This window comes from Equus caballus, chromosome 28, assembly GCF_041296265.1.
Source record: "Equus caballus isolate H_3958 breed thoroughbred chromosome 28, TB-T2T, whole genome shotgun sequence".
NCBI lineage: Eukaryota > Metazoa > Chordata > Mammalia > Perissodactyla > Equidae > Equus > Equus caballus.
Genome location: NC_091711.1, coordinates 15123583 through 15140857, shown reverse-complemented (window position 1 = coordinate 15140857; position 17275 = coordinate 15123583). Strand labels below are relative to the sequence as shown.

Here is a 17275-nt window from a genome sequence, read left to right as displayed (position 1 = left end):
TTATAAAGCGCTACTCCATCGATTGGGGAGGGAGGCGGGGGCCGGGGGAGACCATCAGCAGCATTATCTTAGCTCAAAGTACAGTGCAGTACACGTCAAAAGGGAAAGCTGAAGCAGAGTACGATCTCTCTACTATTTTGGCAACTGTCAAACGTGTTTTAACCTCGGGAAATAAAAGTGTCCCATCAATAAAAGGAAACATTACAGGGAAGATCTGTTAGGGGGCGGGGAGTAGCTTCCTTCCAGCCCAGATGTAAAATCGCTCAACGTGCTTTTGTTGCACCAAGAAATACCTAAGACTTTTTTTAAAACACACGTTCATTAAACAGTTTCCCAAATTGCTGCGATTTCCGCTAAGAAACTTAAGCTTCTGCCAACAGCGGAGAAGCAAGGGAGAGAACCTGCTGCAAACTAGGAACCAAACTCCCTCAGCCCGCCCAGCGCGCTCGCGTCCCCGGCGTTTGCTTTAGGTGTTAATGTTGACGCGTCTCCTAAGCCCTCAGGGGCTGGACCAGTTCCTCCAAGATGCACTTCGAGCCTTAACGCGGGAAGCTTCAGAGCCACCGTGGAGTCCCCACGCAGCCCGTCACCCCTTCCTCTCACTCCCTTACCTGTCATCATAGCAGAAATCCGCACTCAGGGTGTTGAGATACAAGGCGAGCCCCAGAGCGCTGCTCACCAACTCTGCAATCATCTCTCCACCGCCTTCCCTCCGGCTCGACTCCCAGCGCGAGGGCAGCAGCGGCAACAAAAAACAGAAGCATCAATCCCCACCTTCCGCCGCCTTCTCCTCCCAGCTTCACTTTTCCCTCGCTTCCCCACCCTCCCTCCTCTTCCTCCCTTCCTCCCTCGGGTCCTTCCAGTCCACCGCTCTCCTCCTCCTCCTCGCGCCCGTCTCCGCAGCTCCTGCGTCCTCCCCGGGTGCGGGCTCACACCGCGCTCCCCATGCCCGGCGCCCGCGAGCGGCGAGCGGCGAGCGGCGTTCGGGCTCCGCGCCCCCCGGCGGATGCACAGGGCTGGTCCTTCGCGCGGCTCGCGGCCCCCACCCTAACCCATGGCAGTTCAGGGCGCCCTAGGTGAGGAGTGGGACTCGGAGGAGGTGGAAGAGTGCAGGATGGGGACAGAGGAACCGGACCGAGCCGGGCTCTGGGACCAGCTGGAGGAAGAGAGAGAAAGAGGGGCGGGTGGGAGGGACAAGGCGAACCGCCTCCCCTCGCCGCCTCCCGGGCGCACGGCCCCGGTGCCGCTCCGGCTGACTCCGGCTGCCACAGCGGCTGCAGCTCATTCACTGTTTATTAGCTCCCTCCCGGCCCCAGCCCCTTCTCCAGTGAAGTGAGAAGCGGTGGCTGGAGACTCCAGAAGCTCCCGCGTGGGGTTCTCGGCGCTGCCCCCCGCGCCTGCGTGGCCAACCCTCCATCCCGGCTTTGCTCAACCCCTTTCTCCACCCAGATCCTCCCCGATGGCTCCTCCCACACTACCCCCCCTGGCTGGAGGCTCCTCCCACCCTCCCGGGTCTGGAGGCTCCTCCTATCCACCTCCCGCCCTCCCCTTGTTTCTTTCACCTTCGATTTCGCTCTGGAAAGCCCCTGGGACCCAAGGGCGCTGCTGGAAGACAGCCCAAAGGGGTAGCTGGAGTGCGCCCGGGGAGAGGGAGCTAGAGGAGAAACGAGACCGAAAAGGGTGAGGTCGCTCGCCCGGCGGCTGCCTGGTGGCGCCTGGCACCGGTTCCATCTCACCCCCAGCGCTGCGTGTGCCAGGCGCTGCCAGGCTAAGTCCGGTCAGCTGGAGAGACTTCTGGGGACCGGGAGAGAAAGAACAGGTTTGGCGAGTGCCGCAGCCTCGGTTGCCACAAACACACACGCGACATCTCACACACGCTCACAGCGCGTGAGCCGAAAAGGGGGCAAGAGAGAGCTATTGGAGAGCCTGATGGGGCATTTTAGGAGGGAGAGATTTCAGCTCCGAGCCTACCGTTGTCCCTAATGTCAAAGGAAAGACGTGTGGAGAGGGAAAAAGAGGAAAGACGCGCGCACGCATATATACACATCTTGCAGCTGCAGGGGCCTTTCATATTTTCAGGGAGACTGTCAGGCGACCCTAAGAACATGGGGAAGAGACGCCTCTGCAGCCCAGGACAGCGCTGTCCTTAAACCTAGGAAGGCGGGAAGCTAATGCCCTTTCCTTTCCGCCCGGATGCAGGACTAGATGGAAGGCGTCCAACATGATGAAATATGGTGTAGAAGAATGGCCTGTGTAGAACGAGCTCTGGGTACTAAAGTTGCAAGACCAAAGAGGACCGTGGGCTGCCTGCCACACCTCCTCCTGGCTTGTCCCCTTTCTGGCTGAACGAGTGGTCCCTTGGACCACGATGCACACTGCTGCAGCGCCCCCTGCTGCATGGCCACCACAGTGCATGGAAAACAGTCCTGCAGAGGGCTGACTTCTCCCCCACCCCTTCCCCAAGGGCAGAACTTAACCAGCCAGCTCTCAAAAACTGCGGAAAGAAATTGAGCCCCCTGGATGTCTGGCAGTGGCCTGAAAAGCAAATACCGTGGTTTAGGCATCTGCAAAACAAAGCTCCATCTTTTCCTAATTTCACAAGGAAATCTATGTAATCACAGATGAAATGATGAATATTTATTAGACCTATTATGCCATGCACGATGGGCCCGTTTTCGTCCCCTGGGAAAAACATACTGCACGTAAATATACATAAAAGGGAATTGTATCTTTAAAGACAGGGACTGATCTTTTAGCTTTTTTTTTCATTCCATACCCTCTGCTCACCGTCAAAAAGTTTTTAAAATCCTGTCAGTTGTCCCATCAATGTCCTCTGGATCTGTGTGCTTACATGCTGTTACTGTGCTTACATGCTGACTCTGGATTCGAGTACACGGGAGGAGGAGCACCCTACAGACAGTGAGTCCCTGCTCTGCTGTTATTATCTGGGCGACCTTTGGCCAGTCACTGACCCTCTGTGTGCCTCAGTTTTCTCGCCTATAAGCTGGTGATAATAATACCTACCTATGGGTACTGTTACCTATGGGAAGTGTTAGCTATTATTATTATTATGTTTTCGCCCTGCCTCCTTTCCTTTTAGTTGTTAACTAAAACCTAGATGTTTACTTCGAAAACATATCCCACTACATCCAAGGCACCCTCATTTCCTGCATGGACTGTTATGGTCGCCTTCTAAGTGGTCTCTTTACTTCTACTCCTGCATTTCCCCCCGCCCCCCCAGTCTTAACTTCGGGCATTAGACACAAGATTCTTTTGAAAACCTACAATCTCTCTGCTTTAAAATGTTCTATGATTTCCTGTTGCACATCGAAAAAATTGTCGTTCTTCCCATGGCCAGCCAGGCCCTCATTGGCGGTGATTACCTCTCTGCCTTAGCATTCTGCTCCAGCGCTCCAGCTACAGACATCCTTCCCCTCTGGAACCTACACTTTCTCTTCCTCCCACATGGACTCCTTTCTCCCCAGATCTTCTCTAGCTCCTTCTCAGCATTCAAGTCTTAGTTGAAATGCTGTGACCCCAGAAAGACTTTCCCAGCCTGTCCCTTCACCTCTTGTTATCTTCTTCACAGGATGTGTGAATCTCCACTACAATGGCAGCGTCAGCAGGGCAGGGACCTTATCAGTCTTGTTTTCCACGTCATACTCAGAGCCTTCTGAACAGGTAGAAGAAACTAAAAAAAAAAAGTTGACAATCAACAAATGAACAAATACATATGCTCAGCAGCAGCTGTATAACTGTAAATCCACACATTTTCATCGCGAGAGAAGAGGGCAGACTGATGTGTTGCCGATGTTAACGATATTGAAGAATTAACAAAGGAGAGAAGGAGGAAGTAGGTTAAAAATTCTTAAGAATGCATCAACTCTGCAGAAAATCCTGTGGTGGGAAGTCACACACAGACAGCTCTCTTCAATAATTAAGGCGACTCAGAGGCATAAAAGTATTAGAGTGGTTTTGGTCCAGTGTGCTAAAAGCTCGGAAGCATTTTCCAGAGTTGTCTCCATTTTCAAGGCTCCACTAGTTTTAAATAAATATTTTCTCCTCTCCCCACCCCCAACTCCTCTGAGTTGGAAGCCGGGGAGACTGTGAGAAATGCCGCAAAGTAGCACATCTTGCCATTCCTGATGAATGGAAGGCTGAAAATCCAGCTGTGTTTGAGAAATCCAGTTGCTTTTAACAAATTTCCCTATTATAATTTAATGTGGGTCTCAGTGTTCTCCCAGTGCATTAAGCTTCAGTCACTCTCAGTCTGCTCTCCAAGGGCTGAGAAGCAGCCAGTGCCTGCAGCCGCTACCTTTCTTGAACAACATGGAGGGGGAAATCGGATTAAAGATGTCATCGCCATCCTTGGAGATCATTTCAATCTGGGGACATTGCTTTTTAGTTTGTTAAGGTGTCTTTACTTCATTGTGGGATTGCGGCCTCGGTTCTGAATGTATATGTATATTCTATTTAAAGCTACTGTTGCTTTCCACAGATGAAGGAAATTAGGCTGTTTGGCTTGACTTTTCTACCTTAGACACGAGACTGGCCAAAAAAGCGCTAAGCCCTTGTTTTCCTGAAGTAGGTTCCACACATCTGCTACCCCACCCTTTCCTCAGTGAATTCTTTTTTATAGTCGCCCTGACCTACCCTGCATTTGTTCTTCATTCCCGTCCTTTGTTGTATAATTCATACCTTTGCAGTGCCAGTTCCTCAGGGTAAAGATTTCCTTATTTGCCTAAGACATTTTTAGTTTATTGTGCAATACCATCTTCCCTTTGGGTGTTGCATAAATATTAACTAAAAATCCACATCTGGTCTCGGTCGTCATTTCTATTTGTCCTAATATAACTTCTCTTTGAACAATTCATTTGGAAAGTGTGCCAAGGGTGAAACGTGACACATAAATTCTCCTGCTGCATGAAATGCCTTTTCAAATGCCCACGGATTTGGTTATTTATGAACAGAAGATTTGCACCTCTTCCGTGCTCTCTCAATTCTAAAATTGTACCAGGCCAAAGTAATTACAATCTCCCATATGTTTTATGAAAAGGTATCCAAGAAACTCCTGGTAAAATCTTAACAGATTGACTAGGAAGCAGAAAAACACTAGCCCAGCAGGTGAAACTGCCTGTTTCGGGAGGTCAGAACAGAGCTCTCTGCTGGGGGACTCATAAGCTCTGGGCTTTACTCAGGAAATAACCCTGCAGGAGAAAAACAGCGGAGCGTGGATGAAATGTGGGTCAGAGAGCTGAAAGAGGCAGACGGGCTGCTTGGTTAACTAATGACGGTAAATGCATTGGCTACACATGTTACATTTCGACGTCCTCCAGCATACCATAAAATGCTGGCCTGCAGAGACTGCAATATGTAACATCGCTTTATCCCCCAACTTGTGATCCATTAGGAATATAATTAGGACAACGTGGCCACGGAAACAGATCCTGTCACCTCTGTCATAAACTCCGGGCTGTTAAGAACCAGCTGCTACTAAAATAATGATCACTTTAAGAATCTCACAGTCTCCTAGCTTCCAAGGATGTGGGGATGGGGAGGAGAGGGGGAGCAGGAGGAGTGGAGAAATAACATGTTAATAACCAGATATGGATAATTGCAGAGATGTTGAGGCTAATGATAGAATTCAGAGACTCAATCAAGAAAAGCAAGGACGGCCTCCTTCATAGAATCCCCTGAATGCGTTCACATGCACTGGTATAAACAGTGATCAAAACTATTCTAACAGCTTGAAAAATTGCACAGAATCTTGGGGAACAGAGTTTTGATAAGCCTCAGATTCTGTAAAATAAAAGATAAAGAGTAGAGAGCAGCTCAGTTTTGATGCAGACGTTTGTTAAATTAATCAGTTATTCGTGAATCTTGCCTTGATGTTGGGCCCAACACAGACCCTTTTAGGCAGCATTGTCCAATAGAACTTTCTGCAGAGGTAGTTTTACATCTGTGCTCTCCAGTGTGGTAGCCTTCAGCTCCATCTGGCCATTGAGCACTTAAAATGTGGCTAATGTGACTGAGGAACTAAATTTTAAATTTTGTTTAATTTTAATTAATTTAAATTTAAATAGCAACACTGACTGGCGACTACTATATTGGACAGCACATCTTAAACTGCCAGGACCTCCATAGCTGGCCCCCGCACCCTGGGCGTTGCAGGAGAATTCACATAAAAGCCAGTTGCCTGCTCTTCCCACTGATTTGTCCCAAACCTCTTGCTCTGACCTGCTCTGCACCACGTGTGACCTGCTTTTATTTGTAAAATAGCTACCAGCTTGAACACTTTCTAGGTTTAGGGCATTTTACTGAGGACCTTATGAAGGCATTTTCATGATCTCATGTAATCCTCACAATAGCCCCGGGTGATAGGGACCATTTCTATCCCTATTTGACAGAGAAGGAAATGGAGGCTCAGAGAAGTCTATTAAATTGTCTTACGGCCTCTACGTGGTGGAGCTGACGTTTGAACGTATGTCTTCTAATTCCAAAAATCTATACTTTAACCACTACTCAGTATACTCTTGTTGCCCCTTCTCTCATTCAAAAAGACACATCCACTAGGATCTACTTCAAGAGAGGGCATTTCTGGCTACAACCAAGTTGGTTTAATTAAATTCATATCCTACCTCCTCTATCCTCCCTCAGATGATTTGGGATAAAATACTGTGGAAGTCTTTCTCTGTCCACCACTTTTACCTGGCTTTTCCCAAATCTGGTATAGAAACCTGCAAAGACCACACTCTAATCAATAATAGAAACTCTCCCGCTAAAATAAACACACACACACACCATATATTTTTAAACATAAACGTATTCAAATCATGCATAGACATTTTCCTAATATAATCCACACCATCTATTAGAAAAATAGTTGGGATAAGTAACATAACCCAAACTCCAACACAATAATGAAAGTATTAATGTAAATTACAATTTGGAAAACCAAATAAAGCATTCATAAAAGTGCCTTAATATTATTATGTTAAAAACCCCACTACACTACAAATTTGTACCTCATTTAGCATATTTGATCCATTTATTATTCCTATTAAATGATTAGAAAGTCTATTTGCATTTTGGCCTCTTCGTCTAATAATAAATGACAGAATGTCAATGTATTTAAAACTTTTGCAATAGATTTAATTAAGTTGCCCATTTGAATTAATATCTTAAAATTTGTAATGCTCTTACTTTATTTAATAATTACAAGTGAATAACATCTTTATGGCCTTACATATAGACTTCCACCACCCTGTATTTTTCTTTCCAAATGCTCTTTACCTCTTTCATCTTTTTTTCGTCCTTTTCAATTGAATTCATTTTTGCCTGTTTTGGTCCTACAAAGGCATTTAAATCTTAACGCACAAAACAACAAAGTCACCTTGGCACATGTGAAGATTTGACCTGAGATATACAAACTAGTGAGAAAACAGGTTGTCTGCAATGGTAGATTTGAAACTAAGACATCTATTTTCTTGGCAGTCAGTTCCAGAGAGTCAGTCCTTGGATTAAAGTGGACAGATGATGAAGACATTGAATTCATCAACTTGAAGCTGAGCACCAAGGGGAACCTCAGTCAGGAGCCTCTCGTCCCTCCAAACCTCTTCCCTGAAGTTAATGACATGCTAGTGCTAGGCTGGAAGGTTATGACCCATTGCCTATGAGAATTTTGGCCAAGTGTCTCCTGTGATTTATATTGCAAACATGTGAGGCAGGCAACCACAGATCTGCTTTCTGTTACTGCAGATGAATTTGCATTTTCTAGAATTTTCTATAAATGGAAATAACACTATGTACTTTTGGGGGGAGGTTTGACTTCTTTTGCGGCATAATTATTTTGAGGTTCTTCCATGTTTTTGTGTGTATTAATAGTTCATTTCTTCTTATCTCTGAGTAGTATTCTATTTGTATGGCTATACCACAATTTGTTTATCCATGTATCTGTTGATAACATTTGAATTGTTTTCAATTTCTGGCTACTGCAAACAAAGCTGCTATGAACATTCATGAGAAGGCTTCGTATGGACATATGCTTTCAAGTCTCTTGGGTAAATACCTCGAAGTGGGACAGCTCAGTCATTCGGTTGATAGTGTTTAATATTTTAAGAAACTTCCAAAGTGGTTATACAATTTATATTCCCAAAAGTAGCTTATGAGAGTTTCATTTACTCCACATCCTTGCCAACACTTGATAGGATCAATTTTTCTAATTTTAGACATCCAAGTAGGTGTGTGGTGGTATCTCATTATAGTTTAATTTGCATTTCCCTAAGACTAATGATGTTGAGCATCTTTTCATGTTTATTCTCAACCCCTACATCTTTGGTAGCACATCTGTTCAAATCATTTGTCTCTCCTCTTTTTTTGTTATTGTTGTTGTTAGCTGCTTAAAGCAACACAAATTTGTTAGCTCACAGTTCTGTAGTCAGAATCCAGCATGGTTTAACTGGATTCTCAGCTCAAAGTCTCACTTGATGGAAATCAAGGGTTTAGACAGCGAGGCTGCTTCATCTGGAAGCTGAGAGGAATCCACTTCCAAACTCATTCTGGTGTTGGCAGAATTCAGTTCTTTGCACTTGTAGGATTGAGGTCCCCATTTCTTTGCCTCTCAGCTTTTAGAGGCTGCCCGCCTTCCTTCTCGCCAGGCCCCCCTCTATTTGCAAATCAGCAACAGGTGCGTGGTGTCCTTCCCAAGCTTCAAATCTCTCTGACTTTTTTTTTTTTTTTTTACTTATTTTAATACTTGCATTATTTATTTTCTTGTTATTGAATTTTGAGAGTTCTTTATTTGAAATACAAGCCCTTGGTTAGATATGTAACATTTGCAAACGTTTCTCTCAGCCTGTGGCTTGTCTTTTCATTCTCTTAACAGAGTTTTTCAAAGAGCAGAAGTTCTTAAGTTTGATTAAGTCCAATTTATTTATTTGTTACTTTTTTTAGATCATGCTTTTGCTGTTATATCTAAGAAATGTTTGTCTAACCCAAGGTCACAAAGATTTTCTCCTGTTTTCCTCTAGAAGTAATGTAGTTTGGGGTTTTGGAGTTAGATCTATTATCCATTTTGACTTAGTTTTTATATACAGGATGAGGTATGGCTCCAAGTTCATTGTTTTTGTCTTTGGACAACCAATCGTTCAGGACAATTTGTTAAGAAGTCTATTTTCTCCACTGAGTTGCCTTTGCTCCTTTGTCGATTGATATATATATGTAGGTCTATTTCTGGACATGTATTCTGTCCACTGATCCTTTTGTCTATTTTTATGCCAGTATCAAACTATCTTGATTACTGAAGTTTTGTAAGTCTTGAGGTTGCGTAGTTTAATTCTTATAATTTTATTCTTCTTTTTCAAAGTTATTCCCTACCTCTATTTAATTACAGCATTTTTTATTGTATTTCTATTTGCTATTGTAAGCCCCCACCACTTGGCACTTGTTTTTTTCCACCTCTTCTTGGTTTTTTAATTTCTTAAATGTATATGTAAGTTTGTGATTATATATGTGTGGTCATTTAGGTATAAAAAACGTGATTACATCTGTCCCCTGAGTGAGTTTTTCTCTATGAGAATAGAGTGAACATTTTATGGCCTAAGACAGCAGTTAGTGAAATGGGCAGGGTGGGATTAAAAATGCATGTGTCACCTCTTCTAACCAGTATCTTTAAAATGGTTATATTTCTCTTTATGTATTTTTCTTTATGTTCAAGATGAGAAATTTATTATATGCGTTGAAAGTGACACAACACTTTGACTTAGCTGGAACTACCACTCACATCGGTACTGTCATATGACAGCACTACTCACTAGCATTCACGAGAGAAGTGATCTTAATGGATATACTTATAAGTTACTCTCTAGTGTTTAAATTTCTCTTCTCTCTGTCTCTCTTTCGTGCATTTATGCCAGAAAAACATTTCCCATTTTCCTGTGGTTCCTGTTCTATTGTCAGTTTTACTTTTGTGATATTTCAGAACAAGACAGCATCTTTGGAAACATCTTACAGTGTTTAAACTTTAGTTGTAAATCACTGCTTCTCAGCAGATAGCATATATCATGTGCTGTAGTCAGTTCTAACATTTCAGCTGACAGCAACTACAGACCTCAGTCTCAGGATTAGTAGCCTGGCCAGTTAGTGCTCCGTGCCGCCAACCTACAGAAGCATGCCACTAAAAGACCCAGAGGAGAAGGCTGATTCTGACCCAAAGTGATTTTTGAGTTGCAGTTCAAGGGATCCATCGGCTTCACATCTTGTCAGTTACAAAAGGAGTCAAACATGCACTATGTTTCCAATTTATTTCAGTTGTGATTTCATATCCCCAGTGGATCAGAAACTGGGTGACTGCCTGGCTGACCCACCCTTTAACCTGGCTCTGGGTATAAGGACCAATTCCGTTGTCCAGATAATACTACTAAAAGCCAAGCACTGTGGCTGCCCACATGGGTCCCTATACCTTGTTTGAATACAATGTTTTTCCTAATCTCCTCCCTAAGTCCCCTCTGTCTCTCATACCCACTGCCAAATTAAGTAGGGACAGAAAAAGAAAGGTGTTTAAATTTGTTGAGCATCTACTGTGTATTGGAACTATACCAGGTATTTAAAATACACCATATAACTTAATTCTCATAATAGTCTGGCCAGATGGATATTATTATTGTCTTTTCACAAATGACAAAACTGAGGGTCAAAGATATTAAGTAAGTTTTGTGAGATGGCATAACTAGTAAATGATGACCCTGGATTCTACACCATGTCTGTCTTGTTCCAAAAGTCTTTTATTTTATTTTAAATCTTGTATAATGGCCATGTTATTAACAGTATTAAGAACCATCTTCAGAGCGAAATGACTTTTTTAGATTCTCTTCTTCTTAAGCCCTTTGTAAAATGATGAAGGAATAGCTTTGGAGAGGACTTCAAAGTGTCCTCTTCTTTGCTCTGGTGACATTTTTGTGCGATAATGGAATGAAAGGAGATAGACTCATGGGCCGTACAAACACAACCATGTTTAGTTTTTGCATAAACAAATATGGAGGGACAGTCCAGATGGCTACTGAATCTTGGCAGGATGTGAAGAATGTGGAATATAAAAGATAGAAATACTGGTGGCGGTGAATTCCTTCAGAGAATGCTGAGAAGCTAAGATTGAGGCGCGGAATGGACTAACTCCCGCTGTTGGAAGTTTTATCTCCCAATCTAGTTGTGAGAGCCAAGCAAGTAGATGACAGATATCAAGGAATACCTTTTAAAACTATTTTGTAGATAGAGAAAAATTAGCCTTTTACCTTAAGGCCAGATCAGAGATTAAAAAATACAATGCACATACAAAGATGTACAATTTACATTTCCTATCTCTTCATCTTATTAAAAATACCTCTTAAAACTTATGTTTTAGAACAGAAACGCCAGATAGCAAAAAAGTAAAAATTGGCCATCCCTCCCTGGAGAGCATTCAAAGATTCTGGAAACAATTATTCAGTAAAAGCAACTCAAAACAAAAAAATTCTTTAATAATATGTACAGATACTTTTAAGGAATTCTAAAACTGTAATATTAAATAAAGGATTATTCATTAGAAGTAATGCTAGGAGTAGTTGCCAGGGGCTGGGGAGAGGGAGAGATGGGGAGTTCCTGTTTAGTGGGTGTAGAGTTTTAGTCATACGAGGTGAGAAAGTTCTAGAGATGTGCTGTACAACAATGTGCATGTAGTTAACAATACTGTACTGTACACTTAAAAGTTGTTAAGAAGATAGATTTCTCGTGTATTTTTTACCAAAATTAAAAAAAATAAAGTGATGCTGGGAAATCAACTTTAAGTGATAATTAATGAATACTTGCAGAGTAACCCCATTTTATGCCATTTCAAGTTGTCAGAATCATTGGAATTAAGAATTATTATTCATTTGTGTATGTTTTTTAAAGTTACTCTACTAAATATATTTTTAAAATACACATTACAGTATATCTCGGTAACAGGAACACACCTCAATAAGCTGACCATTGGTACAATCATTTCAGCAAAATAGGAGCATCATTTAAAGGGAGATTAATCTGTTGGCTCTTTTTCTAATGGATATAATATGAGGCCATAGTTAAAATCAAAGTGTTTGCCTGAATATCAGCAAAACAAATCTTCCACACAGGGGCTTTCTTAGGAGAGGTCATTTCCTAGCTCAGATCAGTCAGTGCAGCTAAAATATTATTTAAGATAGGACTTTTTTTAGGAAAAGAGGCAATAAAAATGATTTCCACTTCCTATGATTCACTGATTGCCACTTATTATTAAAGTGTAGAGCCCTGAAATCTAAGTGGCACTTGGCTCCTTGATTATGCTTTTTCTGTGTCACATAAAGACAAAGTCCTTGGAGTGTAAAAGCCAGTAAGGGCAGGCGAATACTGCCCCATCCTTGTCAATCCCTTGAAACTCAAATTCCAAACCCAAAACTTTTTTCTTTGAAATGACAGCATTGAAATCTGTCTTTAGAAGGTAAAAGTAATGTAGAATTGATTTTTAGGACTTGAAAGAATATGTGTACCTTGTCTTTCTTTTAAGATCTTGTGTTCATAAATTTGCATTTTCACAAACAGAGCTGATTCGTGGATCAATTTAATCTCATAATAGAGATATGTTTTTACTCTTGATACTAAAATGCAGTACACAATTTCAGCCATTCAGCATTGTCACAAAAACTATCCATAAGAAGGTAATCGCAGCGTCACATGGCCTCAGATGGACTCATAGGGAATAGCAGTTTCTAGAGTCTTAAGATGTATAATAAAGATTTTCCAAAATTGATTTTATATATACAGCCACCTAAAATAATGAAAACTTGCATAATGTTTTCATACGGAATTTGCCCATAAATATCAGGTCAAAATGTCATCATCATTAAAGTTAAATTAAACTTCACCAATATATTGGACCTATAGATTAAAACCATACTAAATTTCCCCAACATTCCCATATATGCACTTAAAAAAATCTGCCACACCATGATACTATTACAAAATTATTCAGCCCATGTCTTCTTGAACTCCATTCAACTATAATCATGAATGCCCTTTCCATTCACATTCAACCTCAGCCCAAACCAGAAACAATTCTCACCATGGCAGAAAATACATGTGTACCATCAGCAAGTGGGGAGGACCTGGGGGCCTCATGCTTTCTGTTTCACCTCCTCAATTTGCCTGTTGAATCGATGCTTTCCCCCAACCCTGGTTGTGTTGGCTTTCGCTCATCATTTCAAACCCCATATGGTTACAGAGCTTTTCCCTGCACCCAAGCCCACTTGGCTGGGGCCCTGACATCCTGCCTAGTTTTGACAGGCTCGTCAATGGAAGCTGGACTCTCTTACCCATGTCCTCCTGCTACTCAAGGGGGTTCCACTACATATCGCTTGAAACCACAGTTGCATCCATCTCATGACTTCTAGTATATCCTGATGCCTATGGACTCCTCTGGCTGGGTTCCCACCCCGCAGATTGAATCTCCTTGGATAGCCATCCCTGCTGGACTTAAGCCTAAATTCATCAAACATTTTTGGACTCTCCATGTTGAACTGCAACAGAGTCCCCTCATGAAGTCGCCCAACAAACAGCTGGGGTGGTTTTTCATTCCGTGGTAACTACTTTTTCACCACCTTCAACCTTCTTGTGCTGCTTAGGTCCCAGTGTGTTTTGCTTTCTTTTATGTCCCCATTCATGATTCTTTTGATTCTCATGAATTTAGTGTGGTATTCTCAACTGTTGCACATGGCAGCTGAAGAATGTGGTGGAATATGGATTCATTTCTTAGAAATTTGTATTTACAGATCTAGTAATAAAATGTGATACTGATTCTTTACATTGGCAATTACATGAACCCTGAATGACAGAATTATAAATTGATCTATTTTTACAAAATTATTTAATATTTATTTACATAATTTTGTTTTAAAATATGTATCATTGATAGTCATCATTTGTATTTTTCCTTCTAATGAATACTTTAGAAGGAATATAGTTTAGTTTGAAAACAAAATAATTGAAATGTTTACATTTTTTGCATAAATATTTTTGATGAAAATATATTCAAATTTTGTACACTTTTAATATAATTACATATTTAGTTTTTAGATCATTACTGTTATCAGAAAACAAATTACGTGAAAATCTTGATTTCAAAAACAAAATTAATGAGTTTGCTGAGATGAATGGAAGAAAATAAATTTTATAGAAAACATGGTGTATGTATTAGGGTTGTTTATTTCATGACTTATCAAGATGCCACTAGCCCATCAACTGAACACTCAACACGAGCAACAGTAATTAAATTCATTCATCTTTGGCATTTTGCCAAATTCAAGTCATATGAAAAAGACATACCTTTACATATATTTTCTGATTTTGTTGCTATGAAAGTATATTTGTCACAGAAAAAGGAAAGAACTGTTTGCTTGATTTAAAAGGTAGATGTATATAGGCTTCCACTTATATTCTTGCTTTGGGCCCCACAAATGTTAGGGGTAGGCCTAAGTTCCATTTTATATCACAAGAGCTGAAAAATAATGCGTACTTATAATAGAGTGACAGAACTTTGCCCCTAATTTCTCTCAGCTTTGGTGGTGGTGTTATTTGTCTGTGTTGTTGGAGGTGAAAGTGGGAGGCTGCTTTCAAGACTGATGTTGATATGAGCCTCTGATTACTGATGTTAAGATGTTTTAAACTGCTTTCTAAAGAATGGCACAGAAATACCCACTGGTTTTGCTTGATTCTTCTATGGGAGACAATGTTTCATATGAGAAGATGACTTCTCTTATGGGTAGGTTTCCTGCATTTGAATCAAAGAAACGCTGTGACTTGTCAGGAAGTGATGCAGGTGGAGGGGTTGTGTGTGTGTCATAATCTGTGTATCCTCATTTTTGGCAGATTTGTTGTCCGGTAGAGGAAAAACTCAAGGAACAGCTGAAATCTGTTTCTTATCATCATATTTTCCAGAGAATGAAGCCGGTCCTCTTGTCATCTGTTGGCTCAGTATCCATCTGTGTCGTTCGTTCTGTAAAATTTCCCTTGAGATAAAAATGCTGAAAGACAGCTTCATTCCTTTCGTGCTCCAGACTTTTGCAAAACACCTGCTCCATCAACGAACGTCACTCAAGGAAGGTTGTATGTCGTCCAATTCCCGAGTGATCTGTTTTAAAATTTAATTTGTAAAATAAAAATACTTTCTTTAATCCTTTCACCATACTATAATCCAACTATTTTATCTGTCCTATTATTTATCTTTCCCTGTGTATTCTGTATAAATCTGGTTTTATAAACTATGAAAATGGTTGTATGCAAAACATACATTTCCAGAAGATGGCATTCACATATCATGGAGGGTACTTTTGAACAATCATACCTTGGCCAGTCATTAGGAGGAGAGCCAGAGGACTGCCTGGGAGAGAAGGACTTCAGCTGAGTTGACGGTATAACTTTGTGCAAGACATGTCCCTCTCTCTGAAAAGACGTGTAAGCTACAATATTCTGGCCATATTCCCAGTTGGTCAATGGTATGCTGCCTCCCCAAATTCTGCAGCTTCAATTGCATTCACTGTCCTAACACGCTTCCCTGTCAGGAATGGTTGTGTTGATGTGCCAGTTAAAACAGCTGTTGCATCTGATGTGTGAGAAGCCGTGATCAGGAGAGCAGAGATTCTCCTATACGTAGGCAGTGCAGAAGTTTGAGATTTGCCAAATAAGTAAACAATATTCTTTTGAAGTATTCCCAACTGCTCCTCATTTATTTTAATATATTCCATCACTCCACCACAACTTGTTTATTAATTTTCAAAAGACAACCTGGTTATACTTATTTTGAGCTTTTAAGATTTCCCAGACATTCCAGTTAGAAGGGACAGGCCAACTCCTCTTGGTGATTACACTGAAGACTGAGTGCTTCTGTCGGTTGCATTGTGTACATAAAAACAGTACCACGACAGCTATACATTAAACACTTTTTGATGGCATGGTGCTATTTTACCTAATACACGACTCCTGCCTTTAGGAATACCAAAAATTTGGCTTCCATATAGGTATTTTGATCACAATATAATTGCTAATTTGTTTTCTTTAAAAAAATAGGGTGATCTATTTTTTCCATTTCCAGGCAGAGCCATGTTCTGCCCACAGTTAAGCCATACAATTGTTTGACCTTCTCCTCCACTTCCACACTAAGCATAAATATTTTTTAAAATTCAAATAGCCTGAAAATATCCAAATAGATTGAAAAAAAGCAGAGATTTGCCCCTCTTGTTATGGTCAAAGGCAAATTAGCAAAATAGTGCTGGCATCCAGTAGCTGCATAATAAGTGTTTGCTGGACTGAATTAATGCATCCTTTCCCTGCATTTATCTCTACAAGAGGCAATTTAAAATAAAGTAGCAATTTGAACATTGATTTTTTAAAAAGAAACTTGGTTTCTATGATACAGTCCAACTTAGCATATGTTAAATCGTTAATTCTATTAGAAAGTGATGAGTACCGACAATGGAGAGAAATGTACCACAGTTACTTATTTATACATTCAGTCTTCCTATTTTATGTTTTTTTCCAGTTACTAAAATGGAACCATAAACCAGAGGGCAATGCATTCCTCTTTTCTACCACCAGATGCACATCATAGAACTATTGCTCACAAGAAGGACGCTTGTAATTTCGTATGTGATCATCGAGGAACAGATGGAGAGTGATTATGTGGTCTCTGTCCTGCTGACTGTTTTAAAGCAAATAAATGTTAATCTGCATTCTCTGAGTTTTGATTAGTAAACAATGATCGCTTAGAATGAGTAAGATGCAGCTTCAGAAAGGTATGGTTATCATAGATATAGAAAGATATTGGGAGGTTAGGCCCACTTAGTTCTTTACACAAATCTCAGTGGAAGTAATTTGGGATCGCTTTTTAGTGAATAATGAAGTATTTGTAGAAGACATCCCAAGGGTTTTGTATAAAGTGAAATTTGTTACATTATTCAGTCCACTGTCTATTTAGGGAAGTTTTGAGTACTTTCTATTTACAAGATGCTGTGTGTGTAAAGATGAGAAAGACATAGCATAGTTCTTAACATCAAAGAATGCAAACATGAGGTGGCTTCATACCCCTCTAGTATTTTGCCATGGATGGCACAGCTAAGCCTAGTTTCTAAAGACAAAGGCATTTGGTCAATAGTTGTCCGATAGTGACTATTACACAGAAGCTATGGTGACCCTCCTCAGGAGAGTTAGCAAGATTCATGGAAATTCGTGACTC

General features: G+C 41.2%; 1 protein-coding gene and 1 long non-coding RNA gene across 5 annotated transcripts in view; one reads left to right on the top strand and one right to left on the bottom strand.

Moving 5' to 3' along the window:
• The window catches only part of TMTC2 (transmembrane O-mannosyltransferase targeting cadherins 2), a 393090-nt gene extending 391276 nt beyond the window's left edge, over positions 1 to 1814 (bottom strand). Inside the window, exons 1-2 of one of the 3 annotated variants that reach the window (XM_001490789.6) lie at positions 1737 to 1814; positions 612 to 1654 (exon numbers count right to left, since the gene is read on the bottom strand). In XM_001490789.6, coding sequence (XP_001490839.1) covers positions 612 to 694 — 83 coding nt within the window. In that variant the 5' untranslated portion in view covers positions 695 to 1654; positions 1737 to 1814. Of the gene's footprint in view, positions 1 to 611; positions 1665 to 1736 lie in introns of those variants that run through there. The other 2 variants (XR_011433667.1, XM_070254222.1) reach the window with 2 other exon arrangements.
• Positions 1568 to 16770, top strand: LOC106782684 (uncharacterized). 2 transcript variants are annotated; one of them, XR_001379945.3, is made up of 3 exons: positions 1568 to 1680; positions 14983 to 15147; positions 16583 to 16770. It is a non-coding gene; the product is annotated as an uncharacterized lncRNA (long non-coding RNA). The 2 variants fall into 2 exon arrangements; XR_001379944.3 differs by having other exon boundaries at positions 1666 to 1819.
• Positions 16771 to 17275: the final 505 nt, after the last annotated feature.